General features: G+C 35.4%; 2 protein-coding genes across 3 annotated transcripts in view; one reads left to right on the top strand and one right to left on the bottom strand.

The window, feature by feature from the left end:
- Positions 1–5,238, top strand: part of LOC137389801 (uncharacterized) — a 15,137-nt gene extending 9,899 nt beyond the window's left edge. For both annotated transcript variants that reach the window (XM_068075908.1, XM_068075907.1), the window contains 8 exons: positions 524–778; positions 2,876–2,973; positions 3,297–3,468; positions 3,613–3,738; positions 3,961–4,188; positions 4,297–4,419; positions 4,534–4,644; positions 4,815–5,238. In XM_068075908.1, the coding sequence (XP_067932009.1) occupies positions 524–778; positions 2,876–2,973; positions 3,297–3,468; positions 3,613–3,738; positions 3,961–4,188; positions 4,297–4,419; positions 4,534–4,644; positions 4,815–4,966 (1,265 nt within the window). In that variant the 3' untranslated portion in view covers positions 4,967–5,238. The remainder of the gene's footprint in view (positions 1–523; positions 779–2,875; positions 2,974–3,296; positions 3,469–3,612; positions 3,739–3,960; positions 4,189–4,296; positions 4,420–4,533; positions 4,645–4,814) is intronic.
- Positions 5,191–26,008, bottom strand: LOC137389802 (transmembrane protein 19-like). Its single transcript, XM_068075909.1, has 6 exons — positions 25,890–26,008; positions 16,872–16,979; positions 16,117–16,251; positions 7,923–8,177; positions 6,888–7,109; positions 5,191–5,491 (listed from the first exon to the last, which is right to left on the bottom strand). The coding sequence occupies exons 3-6, from the start codon at positions 16,247–16,249 to the stop codon at positions 5,325–5,327; spliced, it is 777 nt and encodes a 258-aa protein (XP_067932010.1). The 5' UTR covers positions 16,250–16,251; positions 16,872–16,979; positions 25,890–26,008; the 3' UTR covers positions 5,191–5,324.

Here is a 26,008-nt window from a genome sequence, read left to right as displayed (position 1 = left end):
TGTTCGGCAGAGTAAAAATCATAACAAATATTTTGTATGTCTACAATAAGGCATAATAACAATCATTTTACTAAAAAGCAGTTTTACCTGTTCGTCATCTATTTGTATTCAGAAGTCAAGGTTAGGATAAAAAGATAACTTTCGACGATACCCCAACTCGTGACATTCATATTGGTAGATCGACGGTGTAACATGTGCACCAATCAATCGCCTTTGTATTAATGAAAAATTGCGCGGTTATCCTATTCTCCTTTTTGTCGACACATTTAACGATCTATTATGATGAACGAGAATGTCACGAAAGTTATATCATAGATAAAACGCTACACGCACGGCGTTTTTTCTTCCGCAAGGGCGACAAAATAAACTAACATTCAAATTGAATTTAAAAACTCGCCCGACCTTGGCACTTCACGTTATATGCAATTTTTTACGTAGTACGAAGCAAAGACTGGAATTATCTGGAATTTATGTTATAGGAGGTATATGTTATAGGAGCGTCTACTGTATTTGTACTTTTCAGTGCCTCCTACCACCACAACAGTTACTACAACTACAACAGCCGAACCGACAACTACCACCACCACAGCTGAACCGACAACGACCACAACCACACCTGAGCCGACAACTACTACAACCACACCTGAGCCAACAACTACTACGACCACACCCGAGCCGACAACCACCACAACTACACCTGAACCAACAACCACCACCACACCTGAGCCAACAACAACCACACCTGAGCCGACAACCACTACAACAGAACTGCAAACAAGTAAGAGTAAAGACTTGTCTGTTTCTGTTTCATCATTCTAGTTTATAGCTGGTTTTTGTTGTCCCAGTATTTAATATGTACTGTCATCGTATGCGTTATATAATATGCCCTGCTTTATAATATGCAGCCCCTTTCAGTGGTTCACTACAGTTCATGACCTTCCTCAACATTTTGCTTTTAATAGCACCCAGCATGCTTGGTATTGCATTATTTTCTGCCTATTTGTATAGGTGCACTAGCAATCTCCAACGCCACTACTAATGATAATAACAGCACTGCAGTTCGTTCATTTTCTAACGCTAACTTAACCGCTGGATTCACTAACACTTTGCGCTCTTCAAGGTCTACATCCGACATGTCAGTTTCTAGTTCAAATATATCTAGATATTCTACAACTTCATTAATTGATTCGGAGATGACTGTGAATGAACAGCTAACCACTAGTAGCAGCATCATTGGTTCTACTAGCAACAGTGCAGTATTGCCTACTTCTACTCTCTCCACTTCTTTTCCAGGCTCATCAACATTTGTAATCGACTCAACCTCAACTTTGGATACTTCAGATTCTGTTACATTCACTACATCTGTTTCCGATATTCCTAAATCTGATCCCGCTTTGGGCATTACCTCAACATTTATCCTTACTCCCTCATCTTCCAATGCTGATTCTTTAACCTATAGCTCTTCATCCAGTTCTGAAGCTTCTTCTGACTCTTTTATTTCTGATTCCACTACATCTGCTACTACCTTTGGTATGTTTTCACCACATTTTTCTACTCTAGGCATGTCTACCCTTAGAGCCTCTCTTCGTACTGCATCTACTCCCAGTGCATCTAACTTTGTACATTCCACCACTGGCTCATTTACATCAAGGTTATTTACCTCTAGTTCATCTACTTTTGTTCATACAATGAATAGCTTCTCTAGATCTGTTCTTACCTCCTCCGATATGCCAACTTCTGGCGCCCTTGTCCATGCTACATCAATTTCTAGTCCAACACTTTCTGATCCATCAACATCTAAATTTTACACATATGGGCCCCCAACCTCTATCTCTCCTATAACTGATTCCCCAACCTCTGCTTTATCAAGTTTTGGCACCTCAGGCTTGGATTCCTCCGCAATTGGTTCATTGACCTCCGATGTCCCCGCCTCTGGGGTCTCCCTCTCTGTTGTCCATACCGCTAGTTCATCATCTGATGCTTCAAATTTCAACCTTTACACAAATGATCCCTCAACTCCTGGCTCATCTAATTCTGATCTTTCAACATTAGATACCTCAACTTCAAGTTTATTAAACCCTGGTCTTTTAACCTCCGACACTTTCAGCTCAACCTTCAGTGGCTCAACAGCTACGAAACAGATATCCAGCTCAAGAATTTCGAGTTCTACCAGAAGCGAGGCTCATTCTGCTCCAACCAGAACCACATACACCGCCCTTGACCATTCACCATCTGCTGGAATTTATAGTACACAAGTAAAAACGATTGTAACCAACTCGAGTACTAAATCCACACCACCAATCATAGGAAGCGCAACTACAGAGGCAATTGTTTCTTCGATATTTACACAATCAAATACTGCTTATGATTTGAGCACGACTAAGAAGGTGGACACCACTATGAACGATCTATCTGAAGTACAAACTGTCTCGGGCTCTATGGCCACCTCACATTCCACTACTGACTCTACTTATTCAAGTCAAGCCTCAAGTATTGGATCTTTTAGTGTGACCCAGAGTTTACCCAGAGCTGTAAACATCCCTGATAGTAAGATGTGTGGCCAATCTGTGTGACTAAAATACCTTTCTCTCGAGTGATCCGCTAACCCTTCAGGAGTGTTGACCATTTCTGAAATATACATTTTCACATTTCCGTTGTTATTTCCTTATTATAGCCTTATGTGTTATGCACCTTTCGATGAGAAGGGTACATCTATTGGTAGACACGCATGTACATGTAGCAACGACTTCTGGGAATGCCTTAATCCATGTGACATGCAAATTGTATTATATAGTTATGACATATGATTGAGAACATTGGTTCAGAGTCACTAAATTTGATGGTCTTCATGTTAGTGCACATTTTCTGCTTGTAGCTACCACACAAGTGATATTTGTAACTGGTGAGGTAGGTGCCAGTGGTGAAACAGGTGGAGTTGGGGCAACTGGAATTCAAGGACCAGAAGGAGAAAAAGTATGTTTAACAATGTCTTTTCTGACAGCATGTAGTTATATTAAGTTGATTGATAGAAAAAAGAAAACAATGGTATATTTTTACTAGATAGAGAGCTTATAACCTGAGGGTTGTAATATAACCATCAATACCTTAAATCTACATCTTTACCATCAAATCAAATTTTAGGTTAAAGTTTTGAGGCTAATCACCTTGCCATTCCTGCACGTCTGTTTCTCGGGTATAACTAATGGATCTTGTTCTCCAATGGAAAATGGAAATAAACTAAATAACTAATGGAAATAATTCTTATTTTTCTCGATATTATCCTAAAATCATGGCAGGGTTCTAAAGGAGAGCGAGGTGTGAAAGGTGATATTGGTGAACCAGGAGCCATTGGAGACACTGGTAATGAAGGCGTTGCTGGAATTAACGGTACAGAAGGTGAAGTCGGGGCTACAGGTGCCACAGGAATTACAGGGGCAGCAGGTCCAACTGGTGCTACAGGCATAAAAGGTATGCTGTATGTTGCTCCAACTTTTTCTATGCTAATTTGATGTGATATCTAAACAGCTATAACAATGTTTCTAAGAGAGCTATTTGTTGAATGACCATCAACAACAAATTGTAACAGAAAACAACTTTTGATATGAAATGCAGGCCAGCGTGGAGATCCTGGTGCTACCGGTTCTACTGGTCCTACGGGTGCGACAGGAATGAGAGGGTCAACAGGAGATGTGGGACCAAATGGATCAACTGGTAGTAAAGGAGTAAAGGGGGAAAAAGGTTTGTATCTGATCATCACCTGCATGCTACCAAGGTATTCATAGAACACCATAGATTTTGTCAAAGACAGGGCCTCAAGGCCTAGTTTTTGCTTATCAAGGTATTGCTGTGAACTAAAAATGCTCAATGTAAATAGCATAATTCACACATTGCTGATGCCCCCGTAATCATTTGTCAAGCTGTGTAGCATTGAAATAAGGCTGTCTTTTCCTGTTCCGAAAGGAATCAAAGGAGCAACAGGTGAGAAAGGGCTGAAAGGTGAAAAGGGTGAACCAGGAATGGAAGGAGAAAGAGGACCAGATGCTACCTATATGCTGGTGGATGAATGCACAAGTTTGAGCAATGCTACCAGCTGCCTGTCACGTGCACACTCTACTTGCACTGACACCGAGTTGTCATTCCAGTGTGGCTGTGCAAAGGGCTACATCGAATATAATGAAATTTGTACAGGTAATCACCATTCTGGTTGGCTGTGACATAAGCCTTGCTTGTAAGAGTATTCCTCATGTAGTTTATGCCTGTTATCTCACCCGATACAATTATAACTGCAATCGGTAGATTTGGATGAGTGTCAGATCAACAATGGCATGTGCCAGCAGATATGTACAAACACTGAGGGTTCGAGGGAGTGCTCATGTGAAGATGGATATATTCTGGCAGACAACACTCGTACATGCCTAGGTAAGCATGGGCTATGTAATACGGAGAGTGTAAATATTATAAACTAATGTATGCTGCAAGCATAGCTCTTCCTATATGTATATAACTGTCAATAATATATACACGTTATTTTAGACATTGACGAATGCAGTGACCAGAGTGCTAACTGTAGCATCAGCGAGCAGTGCTTTAACGAAGTAGGAACATACCAGTGCCTGGTCAAACCTCAGGCTTCTACTGGAGCAGGTAAATATTCAACTCATCATTTTACATGTTTCTGTAGAGCTGGGCAATTATGACATACGCCTCATGACAGTGCAATGCACCTTTTCTCCGCATGATGGCAGCTGTCCATCCCTCACCTCCTTATAACATACATTAGGATTCAGTAGGTGTACACAGATTTGATTTTTTAGCTGTTTCATCGGAGCGCGCTGATGACTGGCTGGGACTGATGACGCTTGGGCTGTTCATCTGGGTTGCCATTCTGACCATTGTCCTAATAGTTATCTGCATAGTTCTGTGTGTCGATAGCGAGACAACAAAGAATAAATATGCAGAGAGGTAGAGTTTAGCTGCACTCATCATTGTAGCAATTATCTTATCTTGTCGAGTGATTTGAAGAGTTTGTTTATTTGTGAAACCTGCGTTATTGAACAGACAATCTCCGAATTATATTTACATTTTTAAACATTTTCTATTATTATACATCGTAACTGCCTTTCTTTCTAACATTCCAGTTTATTTCATGCAGTTATTTTCTATTGCATAATACTGATAATAATCTCACTCTTTTAGGAATGCGCAATATATTATATATAATAAACATGACAATATGAGCCAAATTTCAAATTTATAGTGTTAAGGACAAATTCACATAATGTTAGCAAAATGGCACAAGATCAGTAAACAAAAAACACCAACTGCTAAACATGACTGTACGACCACAAAAGTACTGCAAACCTTGGCACGAGGAGACTCGTAATAAGTGAAGATAAAAAGTTTACAGAATGATTGTCTAATATAGCATTACCTGAGATATAAGAAACACCGGGCTCTGGACACTCCACCACACAACCATCCTGAGCAACACCTGAAGACAACAAGAAAGTATGATGCATGCGTGTCTAAAAAGTACAGAAATAGTGATTCGTGTGCTCCCATGTACATGACATTGATACATATATTGTATATAGGCTACATTACATTATATATTGTAATACATTACATGGCCCATCGGCTGTCACAGTGGAGCATTGTAGATATGACTACAGTCATACTTCAACTTACGAGTGCCCCAACAAACGAGAAACTTGAGATACTAGCTAGCTTTCAAGCAAGTTTTAGCACTAACATACGAGCCGTGTTTGAGATCTGAGCACGAGAGTCAGTGGCCAAGTATGTCGGAGGTGTTTTATGAGAACAGCACCACTCTGTATTTTTCAACTGCTCCGATTATACTTTTGCATCATGTTTTTGTGCACATTGTTCAGTGCAGAATTATGTGAATTAAAAGTACTGTTCGTAGACCGAAAGTTAACCGGTACAATGATGGATAATACAAAGAAAAAGCGAATGATAAGAATTGGTATTAAACGTTAAATTATTGGAAAATATGAGAAAGGTGTATGCGTGATTGGGCCAATATGACAAATACATCCACAATATGCACAATTATCAAACAAAAAGATAATATTTAAGGGCATTAAGCCTGCAAAAGGACTAACCATAGTTTCCAAATGGCACAGCGATCTTTACGACGAGAAGGGAGAGGACTGCTCATGCTTTGGACAAAAAGCAAATAATTAGCCAACGACAACGCAACTGAAATGATACTATGCGAAAAGGCCAGTGCTATCTATCAAGACTATAACAATAGACATTCGGACAAGTTGGCTAGTGGTCGTGCATTCGTCCTTTTCGCAACATGTTGAAAGGGCAACAAAGTCAAGCGTCCTTAGATAGGTTTCTCTTAAAACGACCGGCTGATCATGAGAGTGAAACAAAAGAAAAGTTAGCTAAGCCGCGAGAAGAAATTTAAAACTATGAAGGCTAAAGAAATTTTAATTACGTTAAGTTTAAAATAAAAGTTTGCTTTCAAGTCTGTGCAACAGAATCCAAATTTATCAGTCAACTGTTGTGATGAATGATAACTTATCTCTCTCCCTGGCAAATGCTAGAGTTAGCTGCTATTGTATGTATTTAATTTTACATTTTAATCATATTTTCTTGCATTATTTTTTATTTGTTGCTTTTTGAAAGCATGTGGTAAGTTAGGACAATTACCAACACGCTTTTCCTGTTACATCATCATGTTTTAAGTGTTTTTGTCTGTGTTTTTCGGAGTATGGAAACCAATCAATATACGGTATATGAAATTGTTCTATATATTAATAGATTGCACCAACATGGGGGAAAATGACATACGAGCTCAGTCCCGGAACGCATTAAGCTCCTAAGTTGAAGTATGACTGTATATAGAAACATGCCTGAGTATTGTAGCGTAGCTCCGAGGAAGGAGTCGATGAGACTTCCTAGAATGCCAGCAACACCACACACAACCATAATAGGCCACTGGCTAAGCATTGTTTGTTCCACAGATTGGTCTCCGACTGCGAGAACTATTACTGACATGTAAAAGGCTGCCCCGACTAGTAAACCTCCAAAGGCGCTGGCAACAGTTCCAGCGAGAGACACCCCTCCATTTGTCCCTGAAACATATAGGCAAATATGGTGATTTCCCTAGCCATGAATGAACACTGTTATTAGACATCTATCAAATGACAGCGGTCATTGGCACTCAGTTGATCACAAAATCTCACTAAAACTGTGTGCAAACATCTTATAAGGATATTTCAACAGCTGTAGATAAACAAAATAACTAAATTTAATAAATTCTTTTACAAAATATTAAAATTAATGGACTGGTGACACAAACTATAAAATAGATAGAAACAAAAGTTGATTGCATAGATTACATCAGCTTTTGCATAGCTATAGTAGTACTCAGGTTACATTAAAATGTAGCCTGAGGACCATGCTGAAAGAAACTTCACAAAAAAGGCATCCTTGATACGCAGGCAAGTTAGAGTGAAGTGTGTTACAGCGTGTGCTACACATGTGTGGATAAGAACCCTGTTCAATAGTTACAATTTGCTTATACATATTTCATTTCTGATAAAACGCACAGGCAAAACACTAATACAATCAACTGCTCATGCTATCATTTAAGGAAATCATGTTAAAATAAAAACGTAATAATATTCCTAAAATTTCATTTTATATTCTGCTCTACCTCAAAGTTGTGCACCAAAAATCAAAAAAGGAAAGATTTTTAATATTTGTAACAATATATATTTTTCAAAGAGGTTTCCTTTATGGAATTGCTTGATAGGCAACCAGCACTGTCATTGTCCACTAGAACCCATACCATACACTCATGCGCAGCCCTGGAAGACTTTATTCTGTGCCAGGGGAAATGGAACAGGCAAAGGAATTACACATTAATATACAGAAATACATACCCTTTGGTACAGGACTCAGAGAGGTAATCAAGTATGGCTGACTAAAGGGTAGAACAGGTCCCAGTTCGGAGGCCAAGGTGTCTCCAGCACAACAAGCTGTAGCTGAAAGCACGCCCACAGCCCACCACGAGGAGTTGTACATCTTGGAAAAATCGATGAGGCTCTCTGTACAGCCAGCATCCAGGTAGTAAAATAGAGCGTGCTGAGCCGCGACGAATCCATTGCAGACTACATGCGTCCATGTACGTGCACTCGCTGTGTGAAGGCAATACAGATGAAGATATTATAGCGGTGTTAGGTAAACGAATTGGAACTTGTTGGTACAGACTTTCTGGTGCAGGACCTTTTAGTGCAAGTTACAAATTCAGAATTTATTCATCTTTTGTTGTGGCTTACGACTCGACAAATTTGAAATGACAGTAGAAAACAAAAGATTTGTACCTAACGGCTAAATTTACGAAATTGACGGATGTAGTTCATAAGATCTTTCAATTAAATTTTGGCGATAGAGCGTAAACATCGATGTAAAGGAAGAACCACATTAAATATGGTGAAGTAATTAACAAAATAAACCACAGCCAAGGATCATAAGCTGCAACAATTAAAGCTGCTCGTGTTTGCTGTGTAATAAAACACCGAGTGAAATATTGAACGAGCGAAATATGCTAAACTGAAATTAAATTTCAGTTTATTTTTATGTCTTTCGAAGAAAACGATATTATGTGTTAAGTTTCATGAATAAAATAATGTTTTTTGAATTTTTTGTTGTTATCACAGTTTTATTTATTTACTGTATACAAGCATAAATAATATATATATATTATTTACTGTATATAAGCATAAATAATATATATATATATATTATTTACTGTATATAAGCATAAATAATATATATATATAATTATTTACTGTATATAAGCATAAATAATATATATATATATTATTTACTGTATATAAGCATAAATAATATTTATATATATTATCTACTGTATATAAGCATAAATAATATATATATATATTATTTACTGTATATAAGCATAAATAATATATATATATATTATTTACTGTATATAAGCATAAATAATATATATATATATATATATATATTATTTACTGTATATAAGCATAAATAATATATATATATTATTTACTGTATATAAGCATAAATAATATATATTATTTACTGTATATAAGCATAAATAATATATATTATTTACTGTATATAAGCATAAATAATATATATATATATTATTTACTGTATATAAGCATAAATAATATATATATATATTATTTACTGTATATAAGCATAAATAATATATATATATACTATTTACTGTATATAAGCATAAATAATTTCTTTGGTGTTAAAATAGCCAAACTAAAAACTCCTGCGCCAAAAAGTTTGAGCTAAAAAGTACTGCGGCAAAAAGTCCTAAACTACTAGGTAAACACTAACATATTCTACAGCTGAGTAATTGTTAAATTTAAGAGCTCCATTCTAAGGATGCCAACTCCATAACTTCACAGCTGCGCTACTATCAGTGTTGACAGGTCAGGATAATCCTATGATTAAAGCTGCGACTGCATACATTGCCAAGATAGACGTCTGCATAGCCAGCACACTGGTCTAAGTAGCAACATACACTAGGTAGGGTAGTATTTGTCACATGTGCAAATGACAGGGGGAAATTATTCCCAACGACAAATAGCATACTCATTTTTTTCCATTCTCATCTCAAACCATTTATACATGGCATTCAGGCAGAGGTTGAAACAGATTACACTTGACAGAAGAATTTAACAGAGTATTTGTATAAATACAACATCAAAATGTCATCACAGACTGGTTGATCAGAAACAAAAATCACACACCGTGTTCTTCATGATAAAATTAAATAATTTGTGAACTGATGGTCATTTTAGAAATGCTAAGCCAAATCCACATGGCTGTCCCGACCTTTATCGCACAAGGCAAAATTTCCCCAATCGATCCGTTTGTCAAAACCATGTATTGCTGTGTCATTGTGTGCAACCATAGCAGATATTTATGCTACACATCGGCTCTCCTTGCGAGAAATGACAAATTTCTCACAGGGAGAGATGATGTTGCAGCATAAATTATACATTGGCTAAAAATGTTTTTAGTTAACACAAAAACCTTAATATTAAATTTAATTAAATTAATTACATTTAATATTAAATTTACCGTAATTAAAGTATGCTGTTCTTTTATTACATGTTCTTTGAACACACTTGAAAAAGCCAGGACTGTGGAACCCATGTAATACGCACAGGGAATGATTGGTTAACAATGGGCATCAAAATGCATAAATATAGGACTGCTTTGGTTAAATAAAATAAAATAAAATAACTTTTGCAGCGTCTTTGCATTTGTTATAATGAATGAACTTACTTTACATTAGTATTTGTTACAGTGAATGAACTTACTTTACATTAGTATTTGTTACAGTGAATGAACTTACTTTACATTAGTATTTGTTACAGTGAATCAACTTACTATACATTAGCATTTGTTACAGTGAATGAACTTACTTTACATCAGTATTTGTTACAGTGAATCAACTTACTTTACATTAGCATTTGTTACAGTGAATGAACTTACTTTACATTAGTATTTGTTACAGTGAATGAACTTACTTTACATTAGTATTTGTTACAGTGAATCAACTTACTATACATTAGCATTTGTTACAGTGAATGAACTTACTTTACATGAGTATTTGTTACAGTGAATCAACTTACTTTACATTAGTATTTGTTACAGTGAATCAACTTACTTTACATCAGTATTTGTTACAGTGAATCAACTTACTTTACATTAGTATTTGTTACAGTGAATCAACTTACTTTACATCAGTATTTGTTACAGTGAATCAACTTACTATACATTAGTATTTGTTACAGTGAATCAACTTACTTTACATTAGTATTTGTTACAGTGAATCAACTTACTTTACATTAGTATTTGTTACAGTGAATGAACTTACTTTACATTAGCATTTGTTACAGTGAATCAACTTACTTTACATCAGTATTTGTTACAGTGAATCAACTTACTTTACATTAGTATTTGTTACAGTGAATGAACTTACTTTACATTAGTATTTGTTACAGTGAATCAACTTACTTTACATTAGTATTTGTTACAGTGAATGAACTTACTTTACATTAGCATTTGTTACAGTGAATCAACTTACTTTACATCAGTATTTGTTATAGTGAATCAACTTACTTTACATTAGTATTTGTTACAGTGAATCAACTTACTGTACATTAGTATTTGTTACGGTGAATCAACTTACTATACATTAGTATTTGTTACAGTGAATGAACTTACTTTACATTAGTATTTGTTACAGTGATTGAACTTACTTTACATTAGCATTTGTTACAGTGAATCAACTTACTTTACATCAGTATTTGTTATAGTAAATCAACTTACTTTACATTAGTATTTGTTACAGTAAATCAACTTACTTTACATTAGTATTTGTTACAGTGAATCAACTTACTTTACATCAGTATTTGTTACAGTGAATCAACTTACTTTACATTAGCATTTGTTATAGTGAATCAACTTACTTTACATTAGTATTTGTTACAGTGAATCAACTTACTTTACATCAGTATTTGTTACAGTGAATCAACTTACTTTACATTAGCATTTGTTACAGTGAATGAACTTACTTTACATTAGTATTTGTTACAGTGAATGAACTTACTTTACATTAGTATTTGTTACAGTGAATGAACTTACTTTACATTAGTATTTGTTACAGTGAATCAACTTACTATACATTAGCATTTGTTACAGTGAATGAACTTACTTTACATGAGTATTTGTTACAGTGAATCAACTTACTTTACATTAGCATTTGTTACAGTGAATGAACTTACTTTACATGAGTATTTGTTACAGTGAATCAACTTACTTTACATTAGTATTTGTTACAGTGAATGAACTTACTTTACATTAGTATTTGTTACAGTGAATCAACTTACTTTACATTAGTATTTGTTACAGTGAATCAACTTACTATACATTAGCATTTGTTACAGTGAATGAACTTACTTTACATGAGTATTTGTTACAGTGAATCAACTTACTTTACATTAGTATTTGTTACAGTGAATGAACTTACTTTACATTAGTATTTGTTACAGTGAATCAACTTACTTTACATTAGTATTTGTTATAGTGAATCAACTTACTTTACATCAGTATTTGTTACAGTGAATCAACTTACTTTACATTAGCATTTGTTACAGTGAATGAACTTACTTTACATGAGTATTTGTTACAGTGAATCAACTTACTTTACATTAGTATTTGTTACAGTGAATCAACTTACTTTACATCAGTATTTGTTACAGTGAATCAACTTACTTTACATTAGTATTTGTTATAGTGAATCAACTTACTTTACATTAGTATTTGTTACAGTGAATCAACTTACTGTACATTAGTATTTGTTACAGTGAATCAACTTACTTTACATCAGTATTTGTTACAGTGAATCAACTTACTTTACATTAGCATTTGTTACAGTGAATGAACTTACTTTACATTAGTATTTGTTACAGTGAATGAACTTACTTTACATTAGTATTTGTTACAGTGAATGAACTTACTTTACATTAGTATTTGTTACAGTGAATCAACTTACTATACATTAGCATTTGTTACAGTGAATGAACTTACTTTACATGAGTATTTGTTACAGTGAATCAACTTACTTTACATTAGCATTTGTTACAGTGAATGAACTTACTTTACATGAGTATTTGTTACAGTGAATCAACTTACTTTACATTAGTATTTGTTATAGTGAATCAACTTACTTTACATTAGCATTTGTTACAGTGAATCAACTTACTATACATTAGTAATTGTTATAGTGAATCAACTTACTTTAAATTAGTATTTGTTATAGTGAATCAACTTACTTTACATTAGCATTTGTTACAGTGAATGAACTTACTTTACATCAGTATTTGTTACAGTGAATCAACTTACTTTACATTAGTATTTGTTACAGTGAATCAACTTACTTTACATTAGTATTTGTTATAGTGAATCAACTTACTTTACATTAGTATTTGTTATAGTGAATCAACTTACTGTACATTAGTATTTGTTACAGTGAATGAACTTACTTTACATTAGTATTTGTTATAGTGAATCAACTTACTTTACATTCAGGAAAGCAAATAAAGCAAGAACTTGCTGACTAAGAATGTTTTTAGACACAAAAACCTTGCAGCATGCATACATATGACATGCATACATACGACATGCATACATATGACATGCATACATACGACATGCATACATATGACATGCATACATACGACATGCATACATATGATATGCATACATGCGACATGCATACATAGGACATGCATACATACTACATTCTATTCTCAAGCAAGTCCTGGTTATTAGCAGTAGCCCCTTTCAAATGAATTACAAGTGTTATAAGATCTTTTAAATACGATTGATCGCGACTGGATACGAATTGGAACTTATACAAATAATACAGCTGTTTGTCCACTAGCCAGTAATTAAGTAATTATTAATAAAAACTACATCGGTGGATAATTCAGAACAATTGTTGATCATTAACTTGATAGGAAACTTGCTGAAGAATCGATCGAATGCAAAACTTCCATTTTTGATGATTATTCCACCCCAATAACGAATTAAAGAAGCATTTATTTAAAAATTAAACAATTAACAATAGTAAATCTCCCTTTTAAACTACAGCATTAAGATTTATGTACAAACAAAATGATGGTACTCAATTCACAAAAACTACAGTACGTATTACAATAGTTGAAAGAACTTTATGCGTTACAGTATGACTAAACATGTTTTCGAAATAACTTTACGCTCAAACTAAATAAGATATCTTACCCTTAGCAGAGTCCAGAATTCAGGAGCAAAAAGAAAATAAAAGCTACGGTTATTTGTTCATCATTAAGTTATTATCATTAAAAAGTTTGCTAAAAAATCAGATTAATATAACCCAAAACTTATCGCAATATAATAGAATATTTTTTCGCAATGTTCTAACAGAAGATGACTGTCAAAAAACACCGCTGCTGTTGTGAGTCTGTGATTTGTACAACATTAAAATTTCTTTAATTGTATTAAACTGGCAATGCTAAAGATATAAGGTGATATCTCTGATAATGTTATAACTAGAACACTTTAACGATTGCCCTGATTCATATTGATTAGAGCTGTTATATAACTCTATTAAAACAACACCGCTTAGATGAGACAAGAAAAATAAAGCTGTTCATCCTTGACCTACAAAACTGAAACAACTGCTTTGGGCTACGTACACTTATATTATATTGAATAACAATCACGAAAACATAACAGAGTGTTATATCTTATATTATATGGCTATATATAGCCTTATAGTCTATAGTCTGCTAATAACATAAGCCATATATGGCTTATATTATTGGCTGAAGCTATAGCTTACTTACATTGTAAATTGGTTGACACAGACATTAGCTAAAATCCGATGGTAGATTATGGGCTAGTGCACACATGCCTTTAGTTCGCAGGCGATTTTCATAAAAATGCCAGCAACATAATAAGCTAATGGAGATTGGGTGTGACAAAGTATCTCATTTTTACATTTTTGCCAGTATCAAGGTACCAGTGTTGTCGTATTCAAAGTTTTGATGGATAGCTTCTGCTGGAACAGTAACCTTTTTTATACACACTTCTATGCACAAGCTGTTACTATTAATTCAACATTCCGTATTCAGGATTTTTATTTTGTTTTTCAAGTTCGTATTAATTGTATTATTACCAAATCATCTTTTATTGTAATCATAGAAAAACAGACTTAATTTAGCTATTACTTGCTAATTATTTCACATTTACGTTTAAACACTTTTATAGTTGTTCTATTTTGTTTCTTAATTTATTTTACCTGCACCACATTTTTCTCATGATATGAGGTTTGAAAGCTAGAGCGGCAACTGTTGTAATATGTTAAATGAAAATAAATTTTTTGTGCAAAGACTTTTATTACCCTGGCAACGCTAGGAATTCATCTAGTACTATAACATTTTATACAATTTCATCAAAGTAGCAGCAAGTTCTATGTCTCAGCTGTAGCCTGCAGAAGTTAGGTTTGATATAAAATGGCTCCTATAACATATCCAGACATATTTTGGTTACCACAGCAATGTGTTAGACAAAAGCAAATTGATGCCCAAAAAAGATAACCTGCCAGAACCTAGGGCTAAGCTGTAATACAGTAGAACTTCGGTTCTCGAATGCTTCGGTTCTCGACCAATTCAGTTTTCAACCAAAAAAATTGAGATTTGTTCATCTCAGATCTCAAACATATATTTGGTTCTCGACCAAACCAGAGCATGCGCATTAGAATTAAACGTTCAGAACAGCTTCAGAAACAGCATCGAAACCTATGTTAACAAAGGGAGAAGCAAGTTACGCTCCATAAATTCTTTACAACAAGGAAGGAACCATCTGGGGTGATGTCCCTCTACCGAAGAGATTAGTCAGGGAGACAACTCATCCAGTCGAGTTACCCTGTTTTGGAGGAAGATTTTCTTTCAAAGATGTGAAGTAAACGCGCCATTGCTGCTTATATTTTATTTTTCACACGGTTTTGATGTAACTGAACTGTTGTATTTTTCGCTGTTTCATTATCAATTTCTGCAATTTTTGGTATTGTATTTTAACCTAGACTGTTTTCGATGTTTTAAGAGCAAAACATACAAAATGTTTACTTTTTGTTTTCTGTTTTCATCATCATAGATGGAAAATATTTTATTAAAAATAAACACGATCTATATCTACCAATTTTTATTCTAGTATGTAGTATGCAGTACAGTTTATAGTGTAAGATGCTAAAAAATACTTTACCGAAGTTGTTATCTCGGCTTGAAACGGATTAAAATTTACATACATCAATTCTGATGGGAATAATTGTTTCGGATCTCGAACAACTCAGTTTTCGAACAACCTTCTGGAACGGATTATGTTCGAGAACCGAGGTTCCACTGTAACCCATTGTGTTAACAAAGAGATAAGCACCGCAGAAAAAAAAACATTAATTCTAGAAAAACATCTCACATAACAAATAATTTAAATTTAGTATAATGAACCGACTAGCCTCACCTGCAACGACATTTCGCTCATGCGCTTTTCGATCAATCCTGAATTTGGTGGCTTTGGAACCGATGAGGTAGAAGGTGAGCAGAGCAATGAAGAAGGTGTAATTGATGAAGCAGATGACCCAGCCAATGAACATCGCTACAACAAACAAATTTACACACCTTCTACGCTGACCCTGACTCCCAGCATACTTTCTATCTGAGACAGAAACAATGCATCTGACAACAATGTTGAGACGAGGTGATTATATTCTCAATCCACTATTTCGACCTACAGTCCAGCCTGATGAAAACTACTTGACTCTCGAAAAGAAACTGATTCAAATAAAAATTTCTGTTTGACGTAGAATCATTATTTGGTTTCTTAAAAGTCACTGACATCTAATGTTTTGTGACACTAGTAAACGATATGTTCTGTTATACATACAATTTGCAACATTGCACATTTTTGTATAAGATTCTTGCTATGTCCAACATCACTGAAGCGTTTCACTTTATAGCACCAACAAAATGTGATAATCAACTTTAAATTAAGCATTTAGGAGACCTTTTCTGTAATATACTTGAGTATCCCCAAGTCTACAGCACTGCCATCTTGTTGTATTATAAGGTGTATCTTTCCTTAAAAACTAATTCTTACTAAATCTAAATACTATCCATACATTTGTTTACAGCCTATAACAACGTATAACAAGGTACAGCATAGAGCAGGTAGAGTTAACGATATAAATCATTAGCTGGTTACATTAGAGAACTAACCTGCAAATGCACCAGATCCACTTAACTTGCGTGACTTTTTCCCATTATAAGCTAAGAAGATGGGGAAAAGCAGTGCACAGGCAAATTTTAAGGGACTAATAGGCTCTCCTACAATAGAAAACATTACTAAAGCGTTTGGTAGCTAAATACATGTACGCACATGCTCTACTTATTCACAGTGTTATGATGATTGTTATATGCATACTGGTACAAATATTATTCCTAATGTATGGCTGTATATGTTGTATTGCATGGGACCTATACAAAGGGGCTAATGACTACATAGGTTGTACAATATGGGACCTATACAATGAGGCTAATGACTGTATAGGTTGTAAAATATGGGACCTATACAATGGGGCTAATGACTGCATAGGTTGTATAATATGGGACCTATACAATGGGGTTAATGACTATATACATGTAGGTTGTACAATATGGGACCTATACAATGAGGCTAATGACTGTATAGGTTGTATAATAAGGGACCTATACAATGGAGCTAATGACTGTATAGATTGTATAATATGGGACCTATACAATGGGGCTAATGACTGTATAGGTTGTATAATAAGGGACCTCTACAATGGGGCTAATGACTGCATAGGTTGTATAATAAGGGACCTACACAATTGGGCTAATGACTATATAGGTTGGATGATATGGGACCTATACAATGGGGCTAATGACTACATAGGTTGTACAATATGGGACCTATACAATGGGGCTAATGACTACATAGGTTGTACAATATGGAACCTATACAATGGGGCTAATGACTGCATAGGTTGTATAATATGGGACCTATACAATGGGGTTAATGACTATATACATGTAGGTTGTACAATATGGGACCTATACAATGGGGCTAATGACTGCATAGGTTGTATAATATGGGACCTATACAATGGGGCTAATGACTATATAGGTTGTATAATAAGGGACCTACACAATTGGGCTAATGACTACATAGGTTGGATAATATGAGACCTATACAGTTGGGGTTAATGACTACATAGGTTGTACAATATGGGACCTATACAATGGGGCTAATGACTGCATAGGTTGTATAATATGGGACCTATACAATGGGGCTAATGACTATATAGGTTGTATAATAAGGGACCTACACAATTGGGCTAATGACTATATAGGTTGGATAATATGAGACCTATACAGTTGGGGTTAATGACTATATAGGTTGTACAATATGGGACCTATACAATGGGGCTAATGACTATATAGGTTGTACAATATGGGACCTATACAATGGGGCTAATGACTACATAGGTTGTACAATATGGGACCTATACAATGGGGCTAATGACTACATAGGTTGTATAATATGGGACCTATACAATGGGGCTAATGACTATATAGGTTGTATAATATGGGACCTATACAAAGGGGCTAATGACTATATAGGTTGTACAATATGGGACCTATACAATGGGGCTAATGACTACATAGGTTGTACAATATGGGACCTATACAATGAGGCTAATGACTGTATAGGTTGTAAAATATGGGACCTATACAATGGGGCTAATGACTATATAGGTTGGATAATATGAGACCTATACAATGGGGTTAATGACTATATACATGTAGGTTGTACAATATGGGACCTATACAATGGGGCTAATGACTGCATAGGTTGTATAATATGGGACCTATACAATGGGGTTAATGACTATATACATGTAGGTTGTACAATATGGGACCTATACAATGGGGCTAATGACTGCATAGGTTGTATAATATGGGACCTATACAATGGGGCTAATGACTACATAGGTTTTACAATATGGGACCTATACAATGGGGCTAATGACTATATAGGTTGTATAATATGGGACCTATACAATGGGGCTAATGACTACCTAGGTTGTACAATATGGGACCTATACAATGGGGCTAATGACTGCATAGGTTGTATAATATGGGACCTATACAATGGGGCTAATGACAGCATAGGTTGTATAATAAGGGACCTATACAATGGGGCTAATGACTATATATGTTGTATAATATGGGACCTATACAATGGGGCTAATGACTATATAGGTTGTACAATATGGGACCTATACAATGGGGCTAATGACTATATAGGTTGTACAATATGGGACCTATACAATGGAGCTAATGACTGTATAGGTTGTGCAATATGGGACCTATACAATGGGGCTAATGACTACATAGGTTGTACAATATGGGACCTATACAATGGAGCTAATGACTATATAGGTTGTACAATATGGGACCTATACAATGGGGCTAATGACTACATAGGTTGTACAATATGGGACCTATACAATGGAGCTAATGACTGCATAGGTTGTATAATATGGGACCTATACAATGGGGTTAATGACTATATACATGTAGGTTGTACAATATGGGACCTATACAATGAGGCTAATGACTGTATAGGTTGTATAATAAGGGACCTATACAATGGAGCTAATGACTGTATAGATTGTATAATATGGGACCTATACAATGGGGCTAATGACTGTATAGGTTGTATAATAAGGGACCTCTACAATGGGGCTAATGACTGCATAGGTTGTATAATAAGGGACCTACACAATTGGGCTAATGACTATATAGGTTGGATGATATGGGACCTATACAATGGGGCTAATGACTACATAGGTTGTACAATATGGGACCTATACAATGGGGCTAATGACTACATAGGTTGTACAATATGGAACCTATACAATGGGGCTAATGACTGCATAGGTTGTATAATATGGGACCTATACAATGGGGTTAATGACTATATACATGTAGGTTGTACAATATGGGACCTATACAATGGGGCTAATGACTGCATAGGTTGTATAATATGGGACCTATACAATGGGGCTAATGACTATATAGGTTGTATAATAAGGGACCTACACAATTGGGCTAATGACTACATAGGTTGGATAATATGAGACCTATACAGTTGGGGTTAATGACTACATAGGTTGTACAATATGGGACCTATACAATGGGGCTAATGACTGCATAGGTTGTATAATATGGGACCTATACAATGGGGCTAATGACTATATAGGTTGTATAATAAGGGACCTACACAATTGGGCTAATGACTATATAGGTTGGATAATATGAGACCTATACAGTTGGGGTTAATGACTATATAGGTTGTACAATATGGGACCTATACAATGGGGCTAATGACTATATAGGTTGTACAATATGGGACCTATACAATGGGGCTAATGACTACATAGGTTGTACAATATGGGACCTATACAATGGGGCTAATGACTACATAGGTTGTATAATATGGGACCTATACAATGGGGCTAATGACTATATAGGTTGTATAATATGGGACCTATACAAAGGGGCTAATGACTATATAGGTTGTACAATATGGGACCTATACAATGGGGCTAATGACTACATAGGTTGTACAATATGGGACCTATACAATGAGGCTAATGACTGTATAGGTTGTAAAATATGGGACCTATACAATGGGGCTAATGACTATATAGGTTGGATAATATGAGACCTATACAATGGGGTTAATGACTATATACATGTAGGTTGTACAATATGGGACCTATACAATGGGGCTAATGACTGCATAGGTTGTATAATATGGGACCTATACAATGGGGTTAATGACTATATACATGTAGGTTGTATAATATGGGACCTATACAATGGGGCTAACGACTATATAGGTTGTACAATATGGGACCTATACAATGGGGCTAATGACTATATAGGTTGTACAATATGGGACCTATACAATGGAGCTAATGACTGTATAGGTTGTGCAATATGGGACCTATACAATGGGGCTAATGACTACATAGGTTGTACAATATGGGACCTATACAATGGAGCTAATGACTATATAGGTTGTACAATATGGGACCTATACAATGGGGCTAATGACTACATAGGTTGTACAATATGGGACCTATACAATGGAGCTAATGACTGCATAGGTTGTATAATATGGGACCTATACAATGGGGCTAATGACTGCATAGGTTGTATAATATGGGACCTATACAATGGAGCTAATGACTATATAGGTTGTACAATATGGGCCCTATACAATGGGGCTAATGACTATATAGGTTGTACAATATGGGACCTATACAATGGGGCTAATGACTATATAGGTTGTACAATATGGGACCTATACAATGGGGCTAATGACTACATAGGTTGTACAATATGGGACCTATACAATGGAGCTAATGACTATATACCCTACAGGATGAATTTATTTGCGGAGTTAAGTTTTGCGCAAATTGCCTTTTGCATGCATATTTGCTGACTAATTTATTCGCGGGTGAACACAATCACTCTCTATTAAGAGTTAATTCTATTGCAGCTGCAATAGAGTTAACCCTTCGTATGCGCACACCGTGCGTTTCGGTGTCTCTTTAGCTTACAACTACGAGTCGATCATGCTAAACTATAAATTTTTTGCTGCGTGCAGAGGTTTTTTTTATGAATATTCATCTATTTGGCAGCCTTTGATGAACCAACAACTTGTAGTAAGCAATGAGTTTTTTCAAAACTATTTACTAAATTAATAATTGAATTTTACTTTGGTTCTTCGGTAAAACGCAATATTTATTTTTTCCATCCTTACTGCTTCGTTATTCGTTTTAGAGTGAGAGAGGAGCCCAATAATCTGCACGGCCCATTTTCAGTAAAGCTAATAAACGCAGACTGCGCAACGGTTGGTCATCTACCCAGTGAAATAAGTAGAGTAAGCAGTTTTTTTGTCATACACGGAAGCACAATGACTGCAAGGGTGGTAGATATCATTCCTAGAAGATCACCAATCATTCAGGGAGGTCTTGAAATTGAGGTAGAAGTGACCGCAGCTGCTAGCGAAGAGAATATATCTGTTTCAAAAAAGGAACAAAAACACCTTTAAGAGCACAAATTTTTGGTCAACCGGCAGAACTTTGCAATAGTAAGCCACGAGGAGAGTTCTGATGATAGCTCTTTTATCAGCCATGTAGTAGCGAGAGAATCGCTTTTAACATCTACCCAAGACAGTGACAGCGATACAGAGCTGCTATTACAAAAATAACTTGAGATGCCCTGATTCTAATTTCACCAGCCGATTCAGATACCGATTCGATATACCGATTCTTATTGAAAAATAATCCAATTCAGATACCGATTCAGATCTTTTGCGTTGCATGGATAATTGTTAATTTTATTATGCAAATATAAATATAATGCAAAGAAAATGTAAATATTGATGTATTATTCGTTTCTATTTATGAAAAAAAGATATACATGTATATACATTCACATACTGCCATACCGTGCATCTAGTAACAAAACAGTCCATGATTCTTGAAATCTGTTATCAATAATGGTAATTACCGGTGATAATTAAGTCTCTTTTCTACTGCTGAACGAAATTCTGCGCCTGTACATGTTTAGAGCAAATAAATATTTCGTTTAATTACCGTTAGTGATTCAATTATCTCAGTGAGACGTCTTTATCTTCTATCACTATCGATGTAGCCAGTTGTACTGAAGAAGGTCTCACTTGCCACAGATTATGGAGGACAGGCTAAATACTGATAAGCCACTGAGGTCATTTTATGCGATACAAACGATACATCCTATCGTCAGGATCAAGAGAGAGATAGATAACTTTATGCATCGACTGCTCAAATTACTTTCGTAACGCTAGTAAATAGAAACGTTACACCGGATTCTTGTTTCTCATCATTGTTCTTTCGTTCATGATTGCCTGCAATAAATCATATCACTGTAATTGGGAAATACTGCACTTTGTGATTACGTCCTGACTAAAACCAAAAGATTCCTCAGCTGTGTGGATGTTTATTACGGTAGGCTATAGACATGAAATAGATTGTTTGACAGGCCCGAAATTCATTAGGTAAAGGTAAGGAACTTGCAGCTGATGATTTTTTATTAGTGTAGCCGGCTGAAATACGGTTTTCTGCTAAATAGTTGATCTGCAAAAAAGTATCTGAAGGTTCCGATTTTTTAAGAAAAGATCAGCCGATACCGATTCAGATACTCAACACCCATATCGGCACCGAAACCGATATTAGAATCGGGGCAACTCTAAAAATAACTAGTCAGAGAGCAACATTACACGCTAGTATTTACTTATCAAAAGTATAAGTTTAATTTTATTGCCAGACAGCCGCTATATGTGCTAAACTGTTTTTATTTACTCCAGTCCTCGTTTGTACAATTTTATTTGTATTTGAAATATTTTATTCGTACACTAAAGTTTGTAATAAATTATAATATATCTATACATGAAATAGAATATGTAATATAATCATGTTTGCTGCAGCGATATTAAGGAGTTGTTGTTGATGAAAGGGTCTAGGTTGACTGGTTGCTTCTCTGCCAATATTCCTGCCTTGGTGAATATTACCAATCGTATCTAGTTTTCATAATCAGAATAGGTTCTGTTTCATTCTCAATCTGCAGAAAACACAAAAAAGAAAAAAAATATTAATAAGTGTAAAAGAAGTACAAAAACAATAGCTGAAGTATTTAATGAAAGCGATCAGTTTTTAAACAAGAGAATTAACTAACACAGTTAATTATGGAAAAACGTATCTGCACTGCAAGTCAAATACATACCATATATCCAGATCAGAATCATCATCGTCCTCAACTTCGGTATTAGAGGTTGATGGAGTTGGTTTCAATGTAAAAAGGCTGTAGGAGAGATTTTTGCGTTGACGATGCCATGCCGAATAACTTCTGAAAACCTTGAACAATTTTGTAAAGGAGTTTGATGCATTGGTAATGGGGTTAACTCAAAGCCCCGGCAATGATTTAAAAAATTTTTTTGGAATTCGGCTACGTTTAGTACTTCTGCCTATCGGCTATTTTTGCAATGACACCATTCTGCATATCTTGTGGCGACCTTGAAAAATTTTGTAAAGAAATGTGATGTATTGGCAATGGGGTTAACTCGAAGCTACGTTTAGTAGTTATGCCTAGTGGCTAGTTTTAATTTGAGGCAGTAGTTATTCTCTCTTGTGATTAAAATAGAACTAATTATTCGCGGAATTTAACAATTCGCGGAATCGCGAATTTTTTTATTCATCGAATATATTCGTCCTGTAGGGTAGGTTGTATAATATGGGGTCTAAACAATGGGGCTCATGACTGCATAGGTTGTACAATATGGGACCTATACAATGGGGCTTATGACTATATAGGTTGTATAATATGGGATCTATACAATGGAGCTAATGACTGCATAGGTTGAATAATATGGGCTCTATACAATGGGGCTAATGACTATATAGGTTGTAGAATATTGGGTCTATACAATGGGGCTAATGACTATATATGTTGTATAATACAGGGTCTATACAATGGGGCTAATGACTATATAGGTTGTATAATATGGGGTCTATACAATGGGGCTAATGACTGCATAGGTTGTATAATATGGGACCTATACAATGGGGCTAATGACTGTATAGGTTGAATAATATGGGGTCTATACAATGGGGCTAATGACTGCATAGGTTGAATAATATGGGACCTATACAATGGGGTTAATGACTATATAGGTTGTACAATATGGGACCGATACAATGGGACTAATGACTATATAGGTTATACAGTATGGGGTCTATACAATGGGGCTAATGACTACATAGGTTGTGCAATATCGGGTCTATACAATGGGGCTAATGACTATATAGGTTGTATAATATGGGACCTATACAATGGGGCTAATGGCTGTATATGTTGTATGGTATGGGGTCTATACAATGGAGCTAATGGCTGCATAGGTTTTATAATATGGGGTCTATACAATGGGGCTAATGACTGCATATATTGTATGGTATGGGGTCTATACAATGGATATAATGGCTGCATAAGCTGCATATATTGAGAGGCGATCTATTCGTGCACGTATTGTGCTTTGCAGCTTTGTGCAAAAATATTGATGTTGAGATTATCGAGATTCAAGTATTGTTTTCGCGTAGGGAAAAGGGTGGTAGGCCAAAGTTTGCCCTTACATGGAATTAGCAAAAGCATGAATTATTTTTTTGAGGTGGATTGTGACTAGAACTAGATTGCAGGGTAAGCTTTTGTGGTAGACCAGGCTGCTTATACACGTGTGGTTCCAAGATATTGTACTGTATTTTAACTTTTTTAGGCAAGTAATATGCCAAGCAGTTTTTAAAAAAACTATTCCGTGTGGCCGTTAGTATCATGTGTACACATAACCGCAACTCATTTTCTGTTTAATATTTTGTCTATTATACATGTATATACACGAAGTATTAAACCTAATTACTTTTTTTACAAATTCATGAAAATTCAAAAGTTGACCAATCAAATTACTCAGTCAAAACCCTTGTGAGTGTCCCATCACTATTTACGAGAGCCCAATGTACAACAAAACATGATTAAAAAATGCAGTAAATAACTCAAACATCTAATGTGTCTATTTTGCAGTTTCCAATGGTTTAACAAATGTATTTAAGCTGCTACTAGAATGAAATGCCTTGCTATTAAGCAAAGTGCCATAGTAATAATTATTTCCTTGTTCAATCATTACCACAAGGCTGTCAATTTTTGAGTTCACATTATCTGTTAGGCTCTCAGCATGCCTCAACTTTTGACTTCATGACCAAGATCAATTCCCTGATGTACCAGCGCTAATGCATTAACTCGTTGGCAGCTAGAGAACTAATAGCTGAGCCACATCAAACAATATCTTCAATTTTTCCTTTTTTATAAACTCTAGTGGTTTTAATGAAAATTGCACTTTTGCTACATCATTGGTCATGTTAAACAAAACCCTCTTTATGTCTTCCATCATTAATTATTTACAGTTCCACATGTTGTATGGTCGGGCCTACACGATGAACCTAATGGTTGCATATGTACTATGGTATGGGTTCGTACATTGGGCCTGATTGTATATGTTGCATGGCATGGGAGCCTGGACAATGGATCTTGTCTGCATATGTTGTATGGTACCTGCGCAATGGGTCTAGTGGCTCGTTATGTGGCATGGTGTGGTGCTTATACAATGGGTTTAATGGTAGTATGAGTTGTAAGGTATGTGTCTGTACAATGAAGTTATGGCTGGATATGTT

Source organism: Watersipora subatra, chromosome 3 (assembly GCF_963576615.1).
Source record: "Watersipora subatra chromosome 3, tzWatSuba1.1, whole genome shotgun sequence".
NCBI classification, from domain to species: Eukaryota; Metazoa; Bryozoa; class Gymnolaemata; order Cheilostomatida; family Watersiporidae; genus Watersipora; species Watersipora subatra.
This window is presented reverse-complemented; position numbering and strand designations above follow the sequence as displayed.

Excerpts from the sequence above, each read along its gene's own strand:
- LOC137389802 (XM_068075909.1), bottom strand. The coding sequence starts at position 16,249 with ATGTTCATTGGCTGGGTCATCTGCTTCATCAATTACACCTTCTTCATT. Across the intron at positions 8,178-16,116 it reads TGAGCGAAATGTCGTTGCAG|CGAGTGCACGTACATGGACG; the intron begins GTGAGGCTAGTC and ends GCCTTCACACAG. Across the intron at positions 7,110-7,922 it reads TCTGAGTCCTGTACCAAAGG|GGACAAATGGAGGGGTGTCT; the intron begins GTATGTATTTCT and ends TATATGTTTCAG.